Source organism: Bos indicus x Bos taurus, chromosome 13 (genome assembly GCF_003369695.1).
Source record: "Bos indicus x Bos taurus breed Angus x Brahman F1 hybrid chromosome 13, Bos_hybrid_MaternalHap_v2.0, whole genome shotgun sequence".
Lineage (NCBI taxonomy): Eukaryota > Metazoa > Chordata > Mammalia > Artiodactyla > Bovidae > Bos > Bos indicus x Bos taurus.
In genome coordinates this window covers 20,723,710-20,746,613 of record NC_040088.1, presented here as the reverse complement: position 1 = coordinate 20,746,613, position 22,904 = coordinate 20,723,710, and the positions used below count along the sequence as shown (strand labels likewise).

Sequence of the window (22,904 nt, the reverse complement as noted above, 5' to 3'; positions counted from 1 at the left end):
GGTTGCAAAGAGTTGGACATGACTGAGCGACTAACACTTTCACTTTATTGAGCATCTAATATGTGCCAACCGCTCTGCTGGATTCCAAGGGAGTGAAGAATGGTGATAGAGTGGTAAAGTAGAAACATTGCCCCCAAAAGATCTGCATTCAAGTTCAATTCAACCCAATAAGAAGTTCCATGAGCATATGGACATGTGCATCAGGGCAGCCAGTGACCACACACCCCGTACCCGCCCCCAGCATCGGCCTGGCACATTTACTCGTGGTTAGATGCTGGGTGAGTCCTGGTCTTAGGACTCCCTGGCTATGTCAGGGACAAGGCACATAACCTTTTGGTCTTCCTCCCCTGCGGAAAGGGGATAGAAATCTTGCAGGACGTGGAGCAACAGGAGCCAGCACACGGCTGGAGGGAGGTGAGTCATAACTCCACTTCATAAAACTAGGTGGCAGCATCTCCAAAAGGGCAGCATATTCCTCCCTCTGACCCAAAATCCCGCCCCTAAGTACAGAAATACGTGTCTGTGGATCCCACAAGATCTGTCCAAGATTGCTCGTGGCAGCCATAGTCATAAGAGCCCCAAAGTGAAAACTCCCTAAGTGCACATCCAAAAAAAGGATAAATACAGTGGATAGATAATTAGCTTACGGGAAGGTCACCAGCAGAATCCTCTACAGTAAAGAGAATTACCTGCACTCACTCAACTGCATGGATGGATCTCACACACCTAATAAAGCCAGGCTCCAAAACACGGATCTCCCATCTATGTGAAGCTACCACACAGCAGACCTAATGCATGTAGTCAGCAGTCAAGTTGGTGTTATCCTTGGGGAGATGCTTGGTGACTAGAAGTAGAGGGAGGGGCTCTGCAGGGCTGATGCCATTCTGTTTCTTGATCTGGGCGCTGATTTACAGGGAAGGCATTCAGTTTGTGAAAGTTCACTGAGCTATTCACTTATGTGCGTTTTTCCCATTTATGTTATAGTTTAACCAAAAATTTTTATTTTGAAAATAAAAACTATTTACCCTGCAGGATATTTGCAGGAATACACAAAAGCAGTTGCAGTATGATTAACACGTGCTAGGTCCACGGGAAGTGCTAATTAAAAGTCATTTAATTTGTTGTTAATAAGTTGATTAATGACTATTCAATTCTTTTTTTTTTTTTTTAGTTGCAATGTGAGAACTCTTAGTTATGGCATGTGGGACCTAGTTCCTTAATCAGGGCTTGAACGTGGGCCCCCTGCATCAGGAGCTCGGAGTCTTAGCCACTGGGACCACCAGAGAAGTCCCTCGGTTCTTAAATATAGATTCCTGTCCTCCTCCACCCAAGGCAAGGAAGAGCATACTGAGAAATAAAGAGGAAATAACATACACACAATTAATAGCAGTAACACACACAGGACTCAGCATATGCCAAGCTTGGTGCTCAGAGCTTGCATCCAGCATCTCATCAAATCCTCACAGAAACCGCATGAAGTTCAAAACTGCTATCTTATTCAAAACTGCTCTCCTTACACAGCCAGGAAATGACCAAGCCAACTGCACTCAAGCAGCCAGACTCCAGAGCCCACATCTTTGACCACTGTGGATCCCCCACTTCAGTCTTCCCTCCCAACATTCCTGCACCCACCTACACACACCCTACACTTAGGGGAAAATGATGAAATATTCATTCAGCTTGAGGGGGAAATGATGAAATATTCATTCAGCTTGACTGACAAGCTCAAACAAGGAGGTGTCAACAGCTCAGAGATGAGAATAGGGCAAGCGATACTCACGTCTCCATCTTTCAACTCAGACTCCCTAATCCAAAATGCTTCACTGGGGATTTGCAACCCTAAACGCCCACGTTCACACAAAAGATTCCCCTTGACAGGCTTGAGTTTACGGGATTTTCCTGCTCGTGATTCAGAGAGCAAACACGGGAGGGCTGGGCCTCATCCTCCAGCGAGACTGCCTGGTCCCTCGGTGAAAGTGGCTTTTGTCCACCTTTCTTCTGACCCCTGCCAGGAGTGCCTTTCTCAAGAGCCCTCCTCGGGTTTCTTGAATTCTGGGTTTTGTTTTGTTTTGTTTTAAGGTTCACAGAGCTGTGGACTCATCGTGTTTTCTCCTGGAGGAGCTTGGTGCACAATGGACCTCTAATATGATACCGGGGTCTGGGGTAGGGGGTAATTGAAGCAGATATTCAGCCCCAAATACTCAGATGCTTGCTCCAACCCTGCCCGCCTATGCTTGTAACGACTTCCTCTCGCTTCCATACAGAGTTCTGGCTCCCAGGGGACAGAGCTAGCATCCCACTCCCAAGTTCTGGAGAGCAGACCTTGCACAATTGAAAAATAAAATGAACTCTGCCCTTTAAAAAGGGATCTCTTGATTCACAAAACAATGCCAGCAAAGACTCCCCAACACAATCACAGTCTGATATGTAGGATGAAAAGGGCACAATCTCCAGTTTGTGAGAAACACAACGAGGAGGCACTGACGTCACCAAAGTGGAAAACACTGTCTTGAAATGTTAGCTGGGTGTCCGTCCACACTTCTTGATGCCTCATGACCCTTGTCCTGCTCGGGGCAGGGAAACCAGCCACACCGGTGCTTCCAGGAAGGGCAACTGCAGCAGAAGCTGAGAGAAGGCTTTTGAGTCTGCGAAGCCTGGGTCTCTGACAAAGCGTCAGTGACAAAGAACGGATGAGTGGTTGCCAGTTGCAGGGGCGGGAGGGAGTCGGGAGAAGGGAAGGAGTGACTCTGAAAGGGCGGCATGAGGGTATTTTGGGGGTGATGGACATGTTCTGTAGTAACCTGATTATTATTGTGGCTACATAGAACTATTCATGTGTTAAAACTCATTGAATTATACACCCCCCCCAAAAGTCAATTTTACTGTAGGTTAATTATTTTTTAAGCCTGAGTTTTTCATTTTCAAAATGTGGGACATAGGAGAATAACATGTATATGACTATGTTATAGCATAGTCTAATGTATAGTCTAATGGTATCCATTAAGAATAGTATGCATATGGCTAATTGAAGCAAGGTTTCTTGCTCCCAGGACTAGAAAATCTCCCTGTTGGTGGAGTGTGTGAGAGTCCAAGAGAAACTGAAGAGCACATAATTGTCGTGGGTTCTGAGAAGTGTCTCCTGCTTCTCCCCAGGCAAACCTTGGCGTGAGAGGAGGGCCAGCAGAAACCCCAGGTCGAAGTGGGGGATTCCAGAATGGGCAGAGTCTGTGCCCCTATTCCCTTCCAGAGCCAGGAAAGATGGCTGGACCCCAAGGAGAGAGGGTCAACTGGAAGGTCATAGTCCAGACAGATGGGCTAAGGTCCTGCCCAAGGCCCAAGGAATCGCGACACAGAACACTTTTGGGTGTCCAGCAAAAGAGTAAAAAGTAAAGGCTAAATTTAAAGGGATGGAATTTCCCTGATGTTCCAGTGGTTAAGAATCCACCTGCTAATGCAGGGAATGAAGGTTTAACCCCTAGTCAGGGAACTAAGATCCCACATACCATGGAGCAACTAAGCCTGCCTGCAGCAACGACTGAGCCCATACCTGGCAATGAAAGTTCCCCCTGGCTTCAACCAAGACCCAGTGCAGACAAATAAGAGGGAAGGAATGGGGTGGGGGTGGGAGGGAGGTTCAAGACAGAGGGGACATTAAGTATACCAGTGGTTGATTCGTGTTGTTTTATGGCAGAAACTAGCACGATACTGTAAAGCGATTATCCTCCGATTAAAAATAAAAGAGAAAATATAATTTAAAAAGTTAACTCGAAGGGGCTTTTAGGAAGAAAGGAAAGCACAGCATTTAGGCATCAAGGGACTAAATGGGGTGTGGCTGTCTCTACATTTCCAGTCAAAACAAGGACAGGGCAGCCTCCTTCAGATGCCCTGGCACCAATAAAGCCCCTGGAACAGAAATAAAATGCCAGGGGGAAATGAGGACAGTTCTGTTATTCAGCAAAATGATACTTGAAATATTAAACTCTACATACATTAGGGGGCGGGGGAGGGGGAACATGTAGGGGAAGTTCCCTGGTGGCCTAGTGGTTAGGATTCAATGCTGCCATTATGGAGGCCTGGGTTCAATCCCTGGTCAGGGAACCATCCCACATGCCATGTGGTAAGATGCAACCAAAATACAATAAATGAAAAAATAAAGGGATTATGTATTTAAAAAGAAAACCATGTAGGGACTTAATAATCCACCTTCCAATGCAGGAAACACGGGTTTGATCCCTGGTCTAGGAACCAAGATCCCACATGCACAGAGCAACTAAGCTCAAGAACTGCAACTACCGACCTGCACAATCTGGAGCCTGTGCACCACAGCCAGAGTCCACACACTGCAACAAAAGATCCCACATGATGCAACTAAGACTCGGCACAGCCAAACAGATACTACATTTTTTAAACTTTTTTAACTTTAAAAAAAAAAAAAAACATGTAAACACATGAGCTTATGAACTGAACATAAACCCCCTCCTTAGACATTATCTCCACAGCCCTGTGAGGTAGATACTAACTCCCCATTTTACAGATGAGGAAACTGAGGTTCAAAGGATTGGAGGGACTTGCCCAGGGTCATAGGATTTGAACCAGGGCAATATGTGCCCAAAGCCATCCCCTTTCTGCCGTAACACAAATGTAATTTCCTAGCTTGGCTGTTAGCTGTCCAATAACAAACTTGAATCTATTCCTTGACTTATCTGCCTCTGTTTCCCCAAAAGATAGTAACAATGTGACCCAGTCCAGAAGAGCTGTACCAAAATAGCATAAAAAGGGGGCCCCTCTGAGGGTGACTGTCAACACACAGGCTGTGGGAACAGTCTGGTATGTGCTTGAATGGATAACTGAGTTCAAAGCCACAGCCTCCTAGAGGCATCAGCCAGACTCACAGGAAGCAGGAGTAGCTCCTGTGATGGTCTGAAATGAAGGGAGGGCAGCACGGCTCACTCTTCACCAGGACATCAGACACGGGGGAGAATTCTGATTCCACGACTCACTCGCTGTTTGTTCCTCGGCAATAATCACCCTCTCTGAACCTTAGTCTCCTCTGACATTTGAGGTTCAACCATATCAACCAATCATGTCAAAGATGAAGTTCATGTATGGAAACATCTGGCACACAGTAGGTCCTCAATAAATGTGCATTTCCTCCTTCACTGTCTGCTTTTGCTTATAAGGTGTTTGGTTCCACAAGACAAGAGCTGCTGTCACTGGACTAAGACCTGGAACTCCCTGTGCCTCATTTTTTTTTCATCTGTAAAACAGACTCCAAAGACCCAAGGGGTGGGAACAAATTCTTCATACCTTCATTTGGGGACCGGGAGAAAAATGGATAAGGGTAGAGATCAGGATGCCACACAATCCCTCAGGCCTGGGACACTGGGTAGCCTTTTTCAGGTTATACAAGTGGGAGCATGACATTCACAGATGGAGGGATGCAAAATGGTCATAGCATACCCAAGCCATCCTCATTTCAGCCCAGTGATCAAGAGAAAGAACTGGAGCATGGATACCTGGGCCCCATGCCCACCGTGAGACTCTGGACTCATTGCCTCAGACTCCAAGCCTCAGTTTCCCCCTTTGTAAAATGGATGTATTCATTCCCACCCCACACAAGGCTATGAGGATTCGTGAAGGGCTGGATGTGAAAAATAGCAATGCTGGGCCTGACATTTAGGCAGAGCTCCGCAAGCCTTAGCTGTTGTCATAGTTTTTATTGTGATTATTATCCGGTAGCTTGAGTCCTAATGACACTGACCAGGGTTCTTGGCCTTCCTTAGTCAATAGAAATTGACTACAGGCCAGACAATAAGTTCGGGAAGACTTTACTGGGGCCCCTGCTAACAGCAGGGGGAAGCGAAAATACGTAACAGGCTCCCTTGCTCCCTCCCCAAGGCGGGGCATTCTGGTTCCTTCTAGGGGGTGAGGGTAGGGGGTGTGTCCAAGGGTTGGGCTGGAGGGGGGCTTAAATGGTCTGCCCACCTTTTTGGTGGTGTTGGTGCAGGGGGTATGTGCGGTACCCAGCGTTTGCTCCCGACCACCGCCCCCCGGTTTTGGTTCTCAGCCTTTCAGAAGTGGCAGATGGGTTTAGGGTTTTTTTTATGTCGTGTTGTCCATAATTTGCCCCAACTGCAAATGCATGCAGTTATTTTTAGTCCCTTATAGTTTTTTTGTATTTTCTTACTCAAAGAGACATTTGTCCAGGAGTAAGCACTGCAGCAACTAACTCTGCCCTCATCTTCTCTGAGTCCTTGGGCACCTGTACCCACTGGGCCTCATGTCGGGAGCCGCGTTAGGCATTACTGACAAAATGCAGGCACGGTCCCCAGCCCCCTCTCCTCATTCCGCAGGCACGGATCCCGGGATGAAGGAGTTAGGCCTTGTAATTCTCACTTGTCTTTTCCTCTCCTCAGCCGAGTTGACTGAAAAGGAATATTAAGGTGCTTATTGGTCTTGAGAGGAGCACGAGAAGGTACAAAGCCTTCTGCGGCTGTGCTCAGAAAATAATTCATAAAGTTAATCATTGACATTTGTTCAAGGACTTTTACAAAAGAGTGTTCCAGGATGAGCACATAGGCGGTAGCTTGAGGCCATGGGAGGGATTGATATCTGAAGCCTATTTGTGAGGAGAATGTTTATGGCAAAGGAGTTTACTGAATTTAGGGCTTAGAAATAATTAAAATAGTTAGAAGTTAAACATTTAAGAAATCTTGTAAAGTTAGCATATTTTACTATAGCTTATAGAAGTTAGGAATTTTTAGAGACACTATAGCTAGAAGCCTTGTTAAGAGATAGTGAGCTCAGGATGTTAGGGGCAAACAGGATTTAGGAAGATAAGTAGTAAACTGAGGAATGTAGCATGAGTTACAATGTAATCACAAGTTAACTATAGGACACATTAGAAGAGGTAGATAATAGATGATAAGAATCATTGAAGCAGGAACTCTGTTTGAAGAGCAACAATGATTTATGGAGACAATAAATCTGGGAGAGGGGGAACTGAAAATGTCAAACCTCTGGCCTAATGTTTTTGTAAAAGTATAAAAGAGAATCTTTAACTTGGAATAAACAGGCAGTCCATAGAAAACTGAGAGGCTGTCTCATTGGCCGACACCGTCATCTCTTCAGGTTGAACCCCTGATTGTTGGAATTGGACTCCGGCAGCCTCAGTTTCCACCTCGGCAAAGGAGGAGCAGCAACCCCTCCCTCCAGGGTTCAGTGAAGGTGTCTAGCTCCCAGCATGTGACTGTCATGCAACTGGGATTCAGAAGTCAGGAGACCCCCGCCCTGGAACCGAGGGGCGTCCCAGATGTAGGGAAATCAGAGATAATTCGATTCTTTTTCTACATTGGAGATGAGACTTTGGCCACCTGATGCGAAGAGACAACTCACTGGATAAGACCCTGATGCTGGGAAAGACTGAAAGCAGGAGAAGGGGACAACAGAGGATGAGATGGTCAGATGGCATCACCGACTCGATGGACATGAGTTTGAGCAAACTCTGAGAGATGGTGAAGGACAGGGAAGCCTGGAGTGCTGCAGACCATGGAGTTGCAAAGAGTTGGACATGACTGAGCGACTGAACAACAACACTGAGACTGGTGGCACTAGTGGTTAAGAACCCACCTGCCAAAGAAGGAGAGTAGAAAGGTGGGTTCAATACCTGGGTCAGGAAGATTCCCCTGGAGAAGGAAATGGCAACCCACTCCAGTATTCTTGCCTGGAGAATCCCATGGACAGAGGAGCCTGGAGGGCTATAGTCCTTGGGGTCGCAAAGAGTCGAACACGACTTAGCAAGTTAAACCACGATGAGACTGAGGTCCCTTCCAGGGCTCCAACAGCTGCCTCTCCCAGTGTTCCAAACGTAATCTTCAGGCCACCTTGGAGCAAGGGTTCCCAGCCTCAGCCCCACTAATGAAACCATGAAATCTTGAGTAACATCCGCATCTCATTTTTCTGTTTAACTTGTCAATCAAACAGCTTAACGGTCCCACCTACACTGTGACTGGCAATTATTTACTTTGGAGAGCCCTGAAAGACAGCAACAGATTGCCGAATTCTGAATCATCTATAAATCCATCTCCCCATCACTCATTTCCTGATTTCCACACTATAAAAAAGGCTGCCTTCTCAGCAAAGTAAGGAGACCACAACAGCTGCCAGGACCTCTGAGAAGCCAGGTGAGACTTTGTGCATTCCACCCTACCCCCACACCCCATCACCGCTACTGCCTCGGGGGGCAGCTGTGCTAGCCTCCACACTGTGGCATCACTGGCTGGCTGCACTTCCGATCACTCTTTGGGGGTCTTCCAAAAGAGCCAAAGCTTGCCATTAGCGGGGGAAAGGTGATAACCGTCCACTCTGCCTCCCTAAGAGACCATTGACATCAATGTAGAGACTTTTGGCAGCAGGCTATTTGATGGTGATAGGGAGCACGTGGCTGTAGGTACACTGCTCAAATTGCACGTGAGCTAGGGATCTCTCACGGGCGTGCCCCTCCTGCCCTAAATCCCAGTCTCTACAGAGTTTTATCTTGAGTTTACCACTGTGCATTGCTCAGGGTACACCCTCGCTCCATTGTGTATCCAGACCATCGTCCAGCAACCTCCTACAATCCACCCAGTTTTGTACATTTTGGTGCATTATTCTGAGACCAAGGGTCCTTAGCTTCCATTGGAGTCATAAAAGATCTGTTGCCAAAAAGAGATTCAGAGGCCCTAAGCCAAGCTTACCTCTCAAGGAAGCCACAACTGGCTCTTTGGACCAAAAAGCCCTTTCGATTCCTGTGGCAGCAACAGTGATGGCTCTTTGGCCAAATCAGCCAGTTTATGGGATTTTGCCCGAAGCAGCCAAGTGTCTCCAGAGTGTGGGAGCCAGCTCCAGCTCTCGACACCTTTACTGACTACTAAAAAGGCCCTGGAGAAGGATGGTGGTCATCTGGGAAGGGGACTGGTGCAAAAGGGAGGCAGATGTCAGAGGTTGCCCAGGAAGTTCGTCCAGGTCACCTGGAGGGAAAAGAGAAAGACATGGATGAGATAGTGTGTATATTGGTGGGGGTGGAGAGTTGGGGTGAGAGGGACACCTTCCTCCAACTGCAGTTCTGCCATTAGTTTGCTGTTTGACCTTGGGAAAATCACTACCCCTCTCTGGTCCTCTTGTCCTTGTGGAATGAGGACTTTGGATGGTTCCCAGGATTTCCCAGCACTGGTGTGAATGAGATGGTAGCTATAGCCCTGCCACCTTTGATAGTCTTATGACTTGCAAGGGCTTCCACAAAGCGCCACGGGCTACACACAGACCAAAGGACTTAAGGAGGATGGTGACAAAGCAGTCGAGTTCCTCAGCCACTAGCACGTTTAAGCCTTTTAATTTGCTTTGTCTCATTCAATACATTGTAAGCAAGCCCAGCTGGAAAGTAAATCTGATGGTCACTTAATTTAAACAGAGGCCCCCGGGCAGAGAGAGCTATCTTTAAATCCTATCCCCAGTGTGTACTTGTGACCTTGGGGAAGGTTACCTAAACTCACTAGACCCCCGTTGCCTCACTGGTGCAACGCAGGTGCTAAGTGTCCACATCTTAAAAGTAAAGCTGAAATCAGTCACCGAATGTGGAGCACTCAGCCTGACACCTGGCTCAGAGCAAATGCCTTAGCTGTTGCTGTCCACTCCCTGGTGTGCTGGGGCGGGGGCAGGCAGTGGATGGGTTCCTCTCTAGCATCTGTGCCACAGTGGTCCTTTCCGCAGATCCTGAGTGAGAGGATGTTTCACATCGGGAGCCTCGTTGTCCTCTGTGGGCTGCTGGCCCCGACCACGGCCCTGCTAGAAGCCCTGCCCACGCCCCTGGGCCAGACTCTGCCCTTGGCTGTGACTCCAGCCCTGGCCCCGAGTCCCCCAGATCTTGCTGGAAGCTTGACAGGTGGTAAGTAAGAGTCTGTGACAACTTCTTCCAGGTATGTGTGGGTGTGTGTGTGCAATCATCTAATGGTTGGGAAGGGAGCTAAAGGGGGGCAAGGGCTGAGGAGCCATAATTGTCAGATCTGACCCCCAAGCATCCCACACCCATTTCCAGCTCTCAGCAATGGCCTGCTCTCTGAGGGTCTGTTGGGCATTCTCGAAAACCTTCCACTCTTGGACATCCTGAAGACCAGAGGGAACGCTCCCAGTGGTCTGCTGGGGAGCCTGCTTGGGAAAGTGACTTCACTCACCCCTCTCCTGAACAACATCATTGAGTGAGTAGCCCTGAAACAGGGCCTTGGACCCCACCAGAGATCTCCTGCTGGAGACCAGCCAGCCCCAGGTAGTGGCCTTGGAGGAGGGAGTGGGGTCATCAGAACATGAGGCCAGGACTCAGGCTGAGACCCCCTCACAGTCTGGCAGGGAGCAGCAGCTCTCCTGAACCAGCAATCGCTCCCAGTCCTGAAGCACAGCTTGGATCTCCAGCATCACCTATAACCCTCACCATAGTCCTCTGAGGTCAATTTAATAATGCCTAGTTCTATAGAAAAGTGGAGGCACAGAAAGGGGCCTGTGCCCACACCACCAGAGTGACACAGAGTGTGGGTTCCGACTCTAACTGACTTAAGTCCAAAGCCAAGGCTTCTTCCACTCCACTATGTTAATTTCATTCTCTTCATCGGTGGAATCCCTTCTTAAGTTGCTGTCCTCACTAGTGAACACAATGGCTTTTGATATAAGCAAGAAAGTGTAAGCTATTCTCCTTAGGGACATCGTCATGTGATGTCCGTGGAACAATCCAATTAACAAAGAGCAAGAGTGGAAAGTGAGCTGGCAAGACTGGGTCCTGTACAGAACTGGATCAGATCCATTCCCAGGATTCCTCCCCCCTTTTCCCCCCAGATGCTTGCCTCTGACTTGAAGACAGATAGCCTTGAGTCTGATTTCTGTATCCATTATGTACTTGCTGGGTGACCCGGGGCAAGGCGCTCAGTCTCTCTGGGCTTGGTTTCTCCATCTGTAAAATGAAGATTTTGGTACCCACAGAGAAGAACTGTCAGGAGGACTGGAGAAAATGTAAATCATCTGACACAGAGGCTAGCTCAGAGAAGAGAAAAGGCCTCAGAGAAGAGGCTTACATCCCCCCTCTCTCAGTTCTCCCCAGCTTCCTGCTCCTCTATCTTCATGATAAACTTTATTGATTGACCTGCCATTAAAGGATTCAGCAAGATTTATGATCCCTACTCTTAAATGTGAAGGACTTACTTCAGTTGCCCCGACATCATCCACTCATCCACTTACCCACCCATACATCCACTTGACCATCTGCCCTTCATCTAGCCACTTTCTCTTCCATGCATCTACCCACATATTCATCCACCCACCTGCTCATCAGTCCACAAACTCAGCCAGAATAAAGTAGCCCCTTTCTTTGTAAGGCTCTGAGCTGGTGTACAGGATGCAAATATAACCCAGACACAGTTTCTTATCTTGGAAAACCTCATAGACTTAAGGTGAGCAGAGGGATATGACCCAGTGCAGAGGATGAGAAAAACTGATGCGAGACTCAAAACTCATGTGGCTACCGTTGCAAGACTCCCCTCATGTCTCCTCCATCCCACCTTATGGGTAGCTCCATCTCTGAGATGCTCCTGGTGGGAGTAGATATGGTTTCTAAGTTTAGGACTAGAGGAGTTAATGTTTCTCACTCCAGTGTTTCTCCCTGGGCAGGTTGAAGATCACTAACCCTCAGCTGCTGGAGCTTGGCCTTGTGCAGAGCCCTGATGGCCATCGTCTCTATGTCACCATCCCTCTGGGCATGATCCTCAATGTGAAAACGTGAGTGGACTCCAAGGAGGGGATGGGAGGATGGCTCGCCAAAAGAGACCCTGATGATTGTGAGTGGTAAAAAAGAAAAAAGCTGTTGGAGTCTATCCAAAAGACCTGAGCCTCCAACATCAGCTTGTTTGCTGCTATGCTAAGCAACCTTGACTCACTTAGGAGACTCACTTGGCCTCTTTGAGCCTACTAGGAATTGAAACAAGTAGAGTTGTGGGCAAGATGGAATGAGTCGAAACTGGCATTTCTGTCCAGAAGAAAACCTCCTCTGCCTTGGGACATGGAAGCTCAGCTACAACGGACTGTCTCCTCTGCAGGTCCTTGGTGGGGAGTCTATTGAAGCTGGCTGTAAAGCTAAACATCACTGTGGAACTCTTAGCTGTGACAGATGAGCAGAAGCATGTCCACCTGGTTGTTGGCAACTGCACTCACTCCCCTGGCAGCCTGCAAATCTTCCTGCTTGATGGGTGAGGCCAGAGGGGTGGCTGCTCCTGTTGAGACAATACGATGGAATGATGGGTGCATGCTTGGACAGATGGAACAATGGGAGAATGGGTGAGTGGGAGGGTGGGAGGGTGAGATGATGGATGGATGGATGGATGGGCAGATGGACGGATGAATAAGTCAGTGGTCACTATCGCTTCTTAGGCCAGGCTGACCAATTTTATGCTGGATGAGGCAACAAGAAATCTGAGTTCAAGCCCCATCTAGCTGAGGGGTATGGCAAGGGATGGAGGGCTCCCTGTGTGAACTTGAACAGTTCTTATCCAACTTGAGTCTCAGCTTACTCCGATAATTGTAATATGGAGCTATATCGGTGTTATTGAGAGAATCCTCAAAAATAATAAATGTGAGCATGCTTTGTCCCAGTGAATAGTAAAATAGCTATGGAACTCACAAGGGTAATTATTTCAGTTACTCTTGAATGGGAGAGGGAGGCAGGTATGAAATACAGGAGTCACCCCCATCATGACTAGCATTTATTGAACACACATGTGTGTGTCACATGTACTGTCTCATTGAATCCTCATGACAACTGCACACTAAGCACTGTTCATTCCTATATGGAGTCGACAGAGCCTGATTGAACACCTACTGTGTGCTGGCACTGAGTGTTTATTCCACAAGTACCTAGTGTGCACACTGCTGTGCAGGGTGTCGCTCCCTTTGGATGGGCACCTTGTGATGGATGCACGTGGGTGTGGGGGCACAAGGCCAGGTCCCCTTATCAGTACTGAGACTGCGGTGGGCCCATACCCGTGCTTCTCCATACCAGCCCCAGGCCCCTGCACGCTCCATGCTTTTCTCTTTCAGATTGGGCTCCCTCCCCATTCAAAGCTTTGTTGATAACCTCACTGGCATCTTGAATGATGTCCTTCCTGGGCTGGTGCAAGGCAAGGTAAGTGGAGGTAAAGTGCGCCTCCTGGTCCTTGGATCTTAGAACTTCTCAGGCTAAAAGAAGCCCCTGGGGTGAGCTCTTCTGAGGCTCTCAGTCTATCTGTCCATTGATCCATCTGTCCATGTTTCTTCTTCCCATCCTTCAAAATGTACTGATTGGTTTCTGCTCTGGGCCAGGCGCTCTGTGTATCCACACTACAGCTGAAACAGATGGGATCCTGCCCCAAGAAGCTTCCAGCCCACCCCCACTATGGCTGCAGACAAGGCTCACCCAGCCTACGCTCGGGATCTCCTATGACCAGAAACCCACTCCTCCCAGAGCAGTCCACCCTGTTCAGAAACAGATGCCAGATCACGGAGTGAACAACCACTCACTCTGTGATTGGACACCTCATCCCTGCCTTCATCATCTCCATCTACCCAGTGTGGACATGTGAGGGTTCATCTGTGGGATTTCTTAGACACTCTCAGACACAGACAGATGACAGAGGATCTCTCCAGGGAGCCCATGCTCGGGATGCGGTTGCTGCCCGTGTCTCCCAAGGTGCCTAATGCTCCTCTCCGCCCCGGCTCAGGTGTGCCCCCTGGTCAATGCAGTTCTCAGCCGCTTGGACGTCACTCTGGTACATTCCATTGTCAGTAAGTACCCGCCCTGGGTCGGGAAAATCCCCTGGAGAAGGAAATGGCTACTCACTCTGGTATTCTTGTCTGGGAAATCCCATGGACAGAGGAGCCTAGTGGGCTACAGTCCAGGGGGTCACAAAAGAGTTGGACATGACCAGCTTGGGGAGGTCCTCTCTCTGGACATGACCAGAGAGGGGAGGTCCTCTCTCCCCTCTGCAGAAGCAGGGCTTTTTGCCAGGGAGCTCTGTCCCTGTACACATGGGACAGTTAGGGCCCTCCAGCCTCAGCTCTCCCCATTTTGGAGTTCTTTTTTACCTTGAATTATCAGGATCATCTTGAGACATAGACCCTGCCTGTCTTCCCACATCAGCCATAACTTAAGAATAGCTGGGCTGGTTGATGAAGGAGGCACAGTCCCCTTCAAGCCCTGCCTGAGCATGGTTGAATCTCAGAGTTCCCATTTCCCAGGCCCCTGGGGACCATGAAGATCCCTGAGCTCCTTCCCTCTGGTCTGTGGTTATTGTTTTTTGGGTTTTTTTTTTTTTTTTTCAGACGCACTGATCCATGGGCTACAATTTGTCATCAAGGTCTAAGACTTCCAGGAACGGACCTGGCCTCTGCTGAGCCGGTGAGTATTGCTCCACACTCCACAGGATCTGGGGGATGGTCGGCTGTTCTCCTCCTGGTGAGGGCAGCAGGGGCTTGGGACAGTGCCATCCAAAGGGAAAGACAAACAGCCTTATAGACAAACACTGAGATGCAGAGAGAAGTCCGCAGAAAGGTTGACAGTGGTGGAGAGACACAAGTGGCACCACAACACAGATACAGAGGGAGGAACACACGGTCAGGGACACACGCACACACACACACACACACACACACACACACACAAGTGCCAGACACACCATGATTACTCAGACAGACATACAGATGCACACATCTCACATCAGCACATGTACACCTTTATACTCACATGTGCAAACACGCCACACACAAATACACATGGACACACAGACACGCACTCCCTCAAGCACATGCACAAGGAGCCCCCTGACTCTGGGTCTGGGCTCCCCCGGTGGCTGGAGACAAGACCCCCAGCTCCAGGGTCTCAGCCTCCTCCCCACCCTCTGGAGGGCAGGTTTGATCATGGGCCAATACCATCTAGACTCAAGGACCTTGAGTCTCCATTTTGTCTGGGGTCTTCTCCCAACAGAACCGTTTCCTGAGGCTGGATTCACTGCCTGCCCGAGGGCTCACAGAAGGCTGGCCCATGTCCTGGACAATGACACAGCCATGTTTGGAGACCAGAGCAGCCTTCTCACCAAGGAAACTTCTCCCTTTGCTTTCCCACCAAGCATGTGTCATTCCTCGTTCATCACCAAATAAAACTGCCCTTTCTCTGCATAAGATATTGTCATTCTTCACCATCACTGGAGGGCTCACAGGTGGGAAAGAGTCCTGGCCTGAGGGACTGGAGCTGTAGAACAGAGTTTGAACCTTACGTTGAAGATCTTAATGGTCTTAGATAGGACAGAAGGATGTTCAGATGAGCATGGATTTCAGAACGACTGCTCTGGGGTTCTTAGGATGTGTCACAAGGGGTTGGATAAATGTAACTCTCCAGACAAAGGTGATGATATACAAGACGTTTCGCAAGAAATGAAAATGACAGATGAGAGAGATGTTCAGGAAGTGGACCTAGAAGGGTAGAGGTGGACGAGCAGGCGAGACTCCCGTCTGTGTCTCAGATGGGGGATCCCAAAGGTAACCAGAAACGTGGGGGGAGGAGTTGATTCCAGCAGGAAGATCATGCCTTTAGCTGTGGCCACGCTGCATGAAAGTGCCTGGGAGACCCCAGGAAGCCGTCCAGGAATCTGATGGATGCAAGTCGTCTACCACTGCTCTTTTGCCTGTTTGCCTCCAGTCAATACTGGCCCCTTCTCTGCTTTTTCAACAAAAGGATGATAAAAATGACAGGAAGGAAGTGTAGGAGGAAGGACAAACTAGACCACAGTGTTCATTGCTGAAAGGCTTGGGAAAGTCAAGCACAGAGAAGGGTCAGAGGAGTTGCATATGAAAAGATTATTGATGACCTGAGTGAGAATCATATTTTTAGAAAAAGAAACCTGATTTTAAGGAACTGAGAAGAGAATGGGATATAAGGAAGTTGAGACTGTGGATCCAGGTAAGTTTTATGAAAAACTGGAAGCAAGAAGGAAGAAGAAGGGCTACGTAGGCTGAAGAACATTGTCCTCTCAAATAAAAAATAAACATGCTCTCATTATTTGAGGTCCTTAGAGGACCAGCCCCACCTTTTCACTCCATAGAGGAAGCCCTGGGTTGTTGTATATGAATGACTTGTACAAGGTCACAGAATGACAAAAAGGCAAATTAAGGACTGCAACATCACAGATATTGGGAGACCCCACTAACTTTGTGAGAATTAGAAGATTCAGGCTGGTGTTTCTCAACCCCTGCCAAACGTCTGCCATCATGTCTGGACCCACCACAATCTCCACTTTCTATTGCCACCAACCAATATGGCATCAAGGGAGGACAGTCCAGGGGTTCAGAACTGCAAGAAGGTTTATTATAGGAAACCAATATATGTCTTCTGATGAGGATTTAAGAGGGGAAGTATTTTTCACACTCACAGAAGTAGAATATCTTCAAGCTCAGGATGAATAAGTTAAATTCTGTAAGCAGCTGAATTGATTGTTATGACTATGAATGACCTGAAATACAGAAAGGAACTTCCAGACTGGAAACCATCAATCAGGACCTGACTTGGAGAGAACCCAGGCATATCTTTCCTGGTCAGGACTGAGAGTCTCCCAGGGCTGAAGCCCCAAGAATCAAGGTGGATAAAGATGAGCACACACACACACACATACACACACCTGTGGGGGACCATCAGCACTGACCCTGCTGCCCTCTGACCTGGCACCAAAGTGTATTCCTGCCTGGACACACATCCACTGCCCATCTCTGGTTACTATTTTCTTCCCACTGCTCCCTGGACTTCTTCCTATAGCTCACTAGTGGGTCTTTTCTCTCCCCTAACAATTTCAATTTCTAATTAACCAAACATTCCCCTGGATACAAGACAGTCTGCCAAGTGACCTGGTTAGTCAGAGCACATTTACGACTTTAATAGTGACATTTTCACATTTTTAAAACCTCTCCACAAGGATGTCAGTGGCAATGGCAATGGCAGGTTAAAGACTTCCAAAATCGTCTCCTATCTAAAGCAATCAGAAAACTGGAAAAAACTGTCAGAACCAATTTTTTCAGACCTCTTAAAATTTATAAAAGACCTGCAGCATCTGGGTGGGGAGGAGGTGTTTATTCAATAAAAACTGCTGAAAATTTGTGACATTTTATCAAGCTTTGTGACATTTTATCTTACCCATCTCCCACTTTCCAGGACATTTTATCTTACCCATCTCCCACTTTCCAGTTCCACAGTAGACTTGAAAACTAAAATCCCATAATCTTGGTGAAAACCAGTAGCCTGGCAACCACTGGAGGCCAGCAGAAGGGGATTGATCGAACAACTTCCAAGCCTCATTCCCAGAGAACTGTCATATTTCGACCGGTCCACTAGTTCCCTGGATGAGCCCATTCCCAAGGCTGTCTTGACATGACCTGACTCAGAATTCAGCCAGTCAATATGAACTGTCTTTTCCCTAAGGACATTTGTCAAAATGGTACACAGGCCTTAAGACTGGATCCCCAGGAATCTTGTGGACTCTCAAGCTAGTCCACATTCAAGTTTTTAGGAACTTGTTATAATTACCTTTTAAATGTTCCTACAAGTTACCGGCTCCAGCAGCCTCTGCTTCAGGTAAGCTGTTCTTGACTATAACTCTATGTATTCATTGTCTCTCCAGATTTCGATATGGCAGTTTGTCCTATGACCTCCGCCTGCCAATACAGGAGACATGGGTTTGATCCCTGGTCCAGGAAGAGTCTACATGCCACAGAACACCTAGTCCCATGCACCACGACTATTGGGCCTGTGCTCTAGAGCCCAAGAGCCCAAGTACCGAGCCTGTGCACCACAACTACTGAAGCCCACATGCCCTAGAGCCATGCTCTGCCACAAACAGAAGCCACCAGAGTGAGAAGCCCACCCACCCCACCTAGAGAGTAGACCCCATCTGCCACAACTAGGGAAGGCTCTCGCAGCCCCAAGACCCAACACAGCCAAAAATAAATACATGAGTATTGTTTTAAGGATGCAAGGGTGCGGGGAGGGTTCCTACTCCTCTTAGGGACACAGTGGAGAACCTGGGCAGTTGATAAGGCAGTGGAGCAAGAGCCAGAGACGGAATGCTGGTTCAGACCCCACTCCCACTTGCATGTGACCCCGAATGCAAAGTAGCCAAGACCAGTCACAATCCCACGGCCCTCTTGAGCTTTAGCTGCAATGCAGCAGAGCAGAACTCACTGCATGGCATCCTCCTCTTTGGGAATCGGTCTTCTAAGCTATGAAATGGGAGACTTTTAGCATTTGAGTCCTTGTTTCAGAAGAAAACTCTCTCCCCAGGAAGGGTGCTGTTTTATTTATGCTGCAGCTGAATACCTGGTTCCCTTAGTTTCCCTTTGTATTCATTATCTATTGCTGTGTAACAAATTACCCCAAAACTTTTTGGCTTAACACCATAAACATTTATTCTATCACAGTTTCTGTGGGTCAGGAATGTAGAAACAGCTAGGTGATTCTGGCTCAGAGTCTCCCATGAAGTTGCAATTAAAATGTTTTCCAGGACTGTGTCTTCCAAAGACTTAACCAGGGCTGGAGAATCTACCCTCAGTACTTTGCCTCTCAGATCTCTCCATTGGTCTGCTTGAGTGTCCTCTCAACATGGCAGTTGGCCTCTCCCAGAGCAAGCGATCTGAGAAAAAGAAAGGGAAACTGCAGAATCTTTTATGACCTCATTCTAAAAGTCACACATCATCACCTTCTACTATCTTCTCTTCATTAGAAGTGTGTCACTAAATCCATTCCACCCCCAAAGGGAGAATTAGTCCCCTCTTTGAAGGGCACATCAAAGAATTTGTGGGCATGTTTTAAAAACCACTATCCCCCTCTCCATTCCAGATGCTTCCCTGGGCATTGCACTCAATGGCCAAAGGCTCAGAAGCATGTTTTCCTAAGCAAATGAGACTTTGCTCCCTAGTTAAAATCTTGAGCCTCCCAATAAGGTGGAAGTGGCTGCAATCCAGTTTGGATTTTGTGTTATTTTTATTTTGACTGTTTGTCTAAAAGCAGTTATTCCTCCCCACTACATTCAAATCAAATAAAAGTAGAAATACTCTGACTGAAGTGGAGATAAAGGGCACAGTTTCAACATTTCTGCCCTCTCTGTCTCCTCCAGAGCTGATGGTTTGTGAGATGACTTCAGACAGAGCATGAAATCCCAACGGGGAAACATTTTTGTTCTCTGTTGCTTCTTTTTCCCTTCTTGTGACTGCAGCATGAAGAAAGTCTCACTTGGGGGCTAGTCTGTCTTTAGTACTTTGGGTGAATTGGCTACAATCGAGAGAGAGAGAAAGTGAGATCCTCCAACTCTCACCACACTTTTCCATGAAATTTCACGTTTTTTTGTTTCACTTATATCTACTTTGTGGTTACATTCTATTTCTGAAAGTTGATGATGCTGGGACTTTTAATTGAAAATTGTGACGTTTCCTATTACAATAGATTTTCTTTAAAAATAGACAATTGAAAGGAGTAATAAGGTAATGGTGGCTGGTTTGGGGCAGAAATCGTGGAGGTGACATGTGAATGATTGGAATCTTGGGATCAGATCCTCAGATCCTCTAATGGGGGACCAGTTTCTTGATGCCTGGAAAGCCTGGCTTCTGGATAGCCAGAAGCCAAGTAGACCTCCAGGGCCCTAGCCAGCACTCTCACATAGCCCTGTGACCACTAGAGAGAGCTGTTGCATGGCAACCCAGCAGTCATCTTGAAAATGAACATTTATTTGGCAGTAATGGTGAGCCTGGCACCTTACTAAACCCTTTAAAGGCAGAATCTTATTTAATCCTCACCCAGAGATGAGGACTCTATGACCTAAAGTCATCCAGACTGTGAGCAGCAGATTCAAGTTTCAGATTCCGGAAGTCGAACTCTAGAGCTCAAGCTCTTTGCCAGGGGTTATAGACTCACTATCCTCCAGCCAAATCAGCACATTTTCATTTTTACTGATTATTCTCCTATTGGGTACTGATTGCAAATGCGTTCACCTATTCCCCCACCTCCAGCATACCAAACTGTCTTATGCTATTAGATGCTTGGCCCTAAAAGTAGGGTGCCTGATCTACCAATAAAAATACAGGACACCTAGTTGAGTTTGAATTTCAGACAAACAATGAATATTTTGTGTGTATGTCCCCAGTATTGCATGAAACATATTTAAACTATGAATTATTCATTTGTGAGCTGAAGTCCAAATTTAACTGGGCTTCCTGTATTTTTTTTTTCTGGAAAATTTACCCTAGTGGCATTTGCATTTGTATCTCCCCGCCCCCCATACTCCATTCACCCAGAGAGGGGAATATTTATTGAGCATCTACTCTGTGCAAGTTTTGAGTTGAGCCCAGAGCAGTCGAGGGCTCTGCAGCAGCTTCAGGCTACAGTTTAAGCAGCACTTGTTTGAGCCATGTGATGAGACAGAACCCATGGTACTAGAGGTATCTGTGATAGATAAAGATGCCATGTGGAGTGTTTGACAAGCCCCATGCCATCTTCAGCAGAGAACTGTACACCATTAGAAAAAACAGCTCCTCATTGGTCATCAAGTGACCGTGAGGCCAGAGCTTCCCATCATGCACTAGGCACAGTTACCCAGCAAGTCATAAGGTCAGGCAGGACCTGTAGCCATCCAACATCAGGTAGAAGTAGTACATCTAGCTTGAGTTTAAAGTCCAGGGGGCATAAATAAGCTGCAAGAATAAGTTGAGCGTGAGGCCGGACGTCCATCTCCCATGTCACAGATGTCACCTACTCGTGTTTTTGCCCTTCCACTTCTCTCTTGGCTCACACCTATGGCTGCGTGACCAGTTGATGGAGGAGAAAAAAACCTGAGCGTGATTCTTTAAGAGGTTGGTCTAAACTGAAAACAGATGCTGTTTCACTATAGCTCTGCTCACTCAGGAGTGACCCTGAAAGATGAGAATGAGAAGGAATCCTGAAGTGGGCAAACTTCAGGCTGCACACGTGGTCATCCAATTGAGAAAAGAGAGAAATGGCCAGATAGTCACTGTTTTGTGGGCTGAGGAAGATGCCGTAATAATTTAATCATGGACCTGGAAGAAATAAGATTTAGAGATTGGGAATGCCAAAGCAGCTTTAGTAACTGCCACCGAAGGTAGGTATGACCTGCCACCAACAAGGACCAGCACTGAGTGCCTGATGTGATACCATCCATTCAGGTGACCAACCAGCCTCTTGGCCCAGCAGAAGGGCTGAGGATTAGGACAACTGGGAACAGACAGCATTTTAAGTATCGGCTGAGGCCTTGTGATCCGCTGCAATACCATGGACTCCAGTTATTTATAGTTTGGAAACTTCCCACGAATTATGACTGCATCTGTTTTGTAGGGCAGCCACAAGAAAATACTACAGAAATGTATTTTCTCACAGTTTGGAGGCTGGACATCTAAGATCAGGGTCCCGGCAGGGCTGGTTTCCTCTGAGGCTCTCTCCTTGGCTCACAGGTGTCCTGTCTCTTGCTTCTTCACATGGTGGCCCCTCCATGCAACCTCGCCTCTGGTGTGATCTCCTCTTCTTATTAGGATACCAGCCAGCTGGAGTAGGGCCCATCCTAATGACTCCATTTTAACTCGATCACCTCGGTGAAGGCCTTGTCTCCAAATATACTCACAGTCTGAGGCATTGGGTGGTTAGGGCTACAACATATGAATTTAGGGGAACACAGTTCAGTCCATATCACATAGAATTCTGGAGTGGCTGAGCCCGCAGAGAGCAAACTTAATATGAATAGCAAGTCGGCCCAAGCAGTGAAAGGAGTGGCCTACAGATGCTGGCACTATCCCCCCACCCCTCCTCAACTGGGCAGAGCCTCACAGCTCCCCCTGCTCTAGAGAACAGCTTTCAGCCAACAGGATGGGTCCCACCCCCTTAGGGGACAACCCGCCACAGATGATGGACTAATACGAGGTTGGGAAAGGCCAGTCCCTGGGCCTGAGAGTGGAACAACTCTGTGCTGTGCTTTTCCACTCCCTCTCATAGCAGAGGATCAGAGCTGTGGGAGGACTGGCTCAAGGTGCCATCTGGCACTGAAAAGGGTGTGAATTCATGTGCGTGAGATGCTCACTATTGGAGACAGGGGGAAAGTTTATGGTACGATACAGCCTGTGAAATGAAAGACTCAAACTATATGTGCTGATGTGGGGAAAACCTCCAAGACACATTAATGATGGGTGAGGGAACAAGGTGCAAAACACCGAGTGGGTTGATCCTTCTATGATTGTTGCAAAAGGATAAGTCCTTTCTGGAAGGACAGACCAGGAAGTATCTACAACGAATAAAACTCCAAGGGAGTAGAGTGGCTGGAATGAGGAAATTGTGCCCCTGGGCTTCACTCAACATCCTTCTGTATTGGTGAAATTTTTATCCTATATATGTATGATTTTCCCCCAACATTTTACTATAAACATATTTATACATACAGGAAATTGAAAAAAAAACCCATATACCTACACCTAGATTCTATAATGAACAATCTGCCATGCTTGCCCTGTCACATAAAGGTCTATCCATCCTTCCATCTTATTTTTTATGCATTTCAAAGTAAATTGCAGATAGCAGTCCACTATGTCTTTAAGCACTCCAGGAGACATTTCATTGACTAGAGTTCGGTAGTTGCGCATGTTTTTTAAATTTAAGGTAAAATGTATATCAAATGAAATGCAAAAATCTTTGTGTATGTATGTATGTATCATTTTAAAATTATTTTGTTATACTTTTACCCTAGCATACACCTCTTTTTTCCTTTTTTATAAAGCCATTTTTTATTTTATTTTATTTAGTGAGTTGTTTTTTTGGTTTTTTT

The 22,904-nt window shown here is 47.3% G+C and overlaps 1 protein-coding gene across 3 annotated transcripts; it reads left to right on the top strand.

Moving 5' to 3' along the window:
- Positions 1-7,611: 7,611 nt before the first annotated feature.
- On the top strand, positions 7,612-15,225 carry BPIFA1 (BPI fold containing family A member 1). 3 transcript variants are annotated; one of them, XM_027558797.1, is made up of 10 exons: positions 7,612-7,653; positions 7,984-8,183; positions 9,748-9,922; positions 10,073-10,232; positions 11,689-11,796; positions 12,114-12,263; positions 13,111-13,195; positions 13,770-13,833; positions 14,371-14,446; positions 15,032-15,225. In XM_027558797.1, exons 3-9 carry the CDS (start codon positions 9,763-9,765, stop codon positions 14,409-14,411), a joined length of 768 nt encoding a protein of 255 aa, XP_027414598.1. In that variant the 5' UTR covers positions 7,612-7,653; positions 7,984-8,183; positions 9,748-9,762; the 3' UTR covers positions 14,412-14,446; positions 15,032-15,225. The 3 variants fall into 3 exon arrangements, with proteins under 3 accessions (XP_027414598.1, XP_027414600.1, XP_027414599.1); XM_027558799.1 differs by having other exon boundaries at positions 9,733-9,922; XM_027558798.1 differs by lacking the exon at positions 7,612-7,653 and having other exon boundaries at positions 7,924-8,183.
- The last annotated feature ends 7,679 nt before the right edge of the window (positions 15,226-22,904 follow it).

What these genes read in the sequence shown, in the direction of transcription:
- BPIFA1 (XM_027558797.1), top strand. Translation starts at nt 9,763, where the DNA reads ATGTTTCACATCGGGAGCCTCGTTGTCCTCTGTGGGCTGCTGGCCCCG. An exon ending in ATGATCCTCAATGTGAAAAC is followed by an intron (nt 11,797 to 12,113) that starts GTGAGTGGACTC and finishes TCTCCTCTGCAG; the next exon opens with GTCCTTGGTGGGGAGTCTAT. An exon ending in CTGGGCTGGTGCAAGGCAAG is followed by an intron (nt 13,196 to 13,769) that starts GTAAGTGGAGGT and finishes GCCCCGGCTCAG; the next exon opens with GTGTGCCCCCTGGTCAATGC.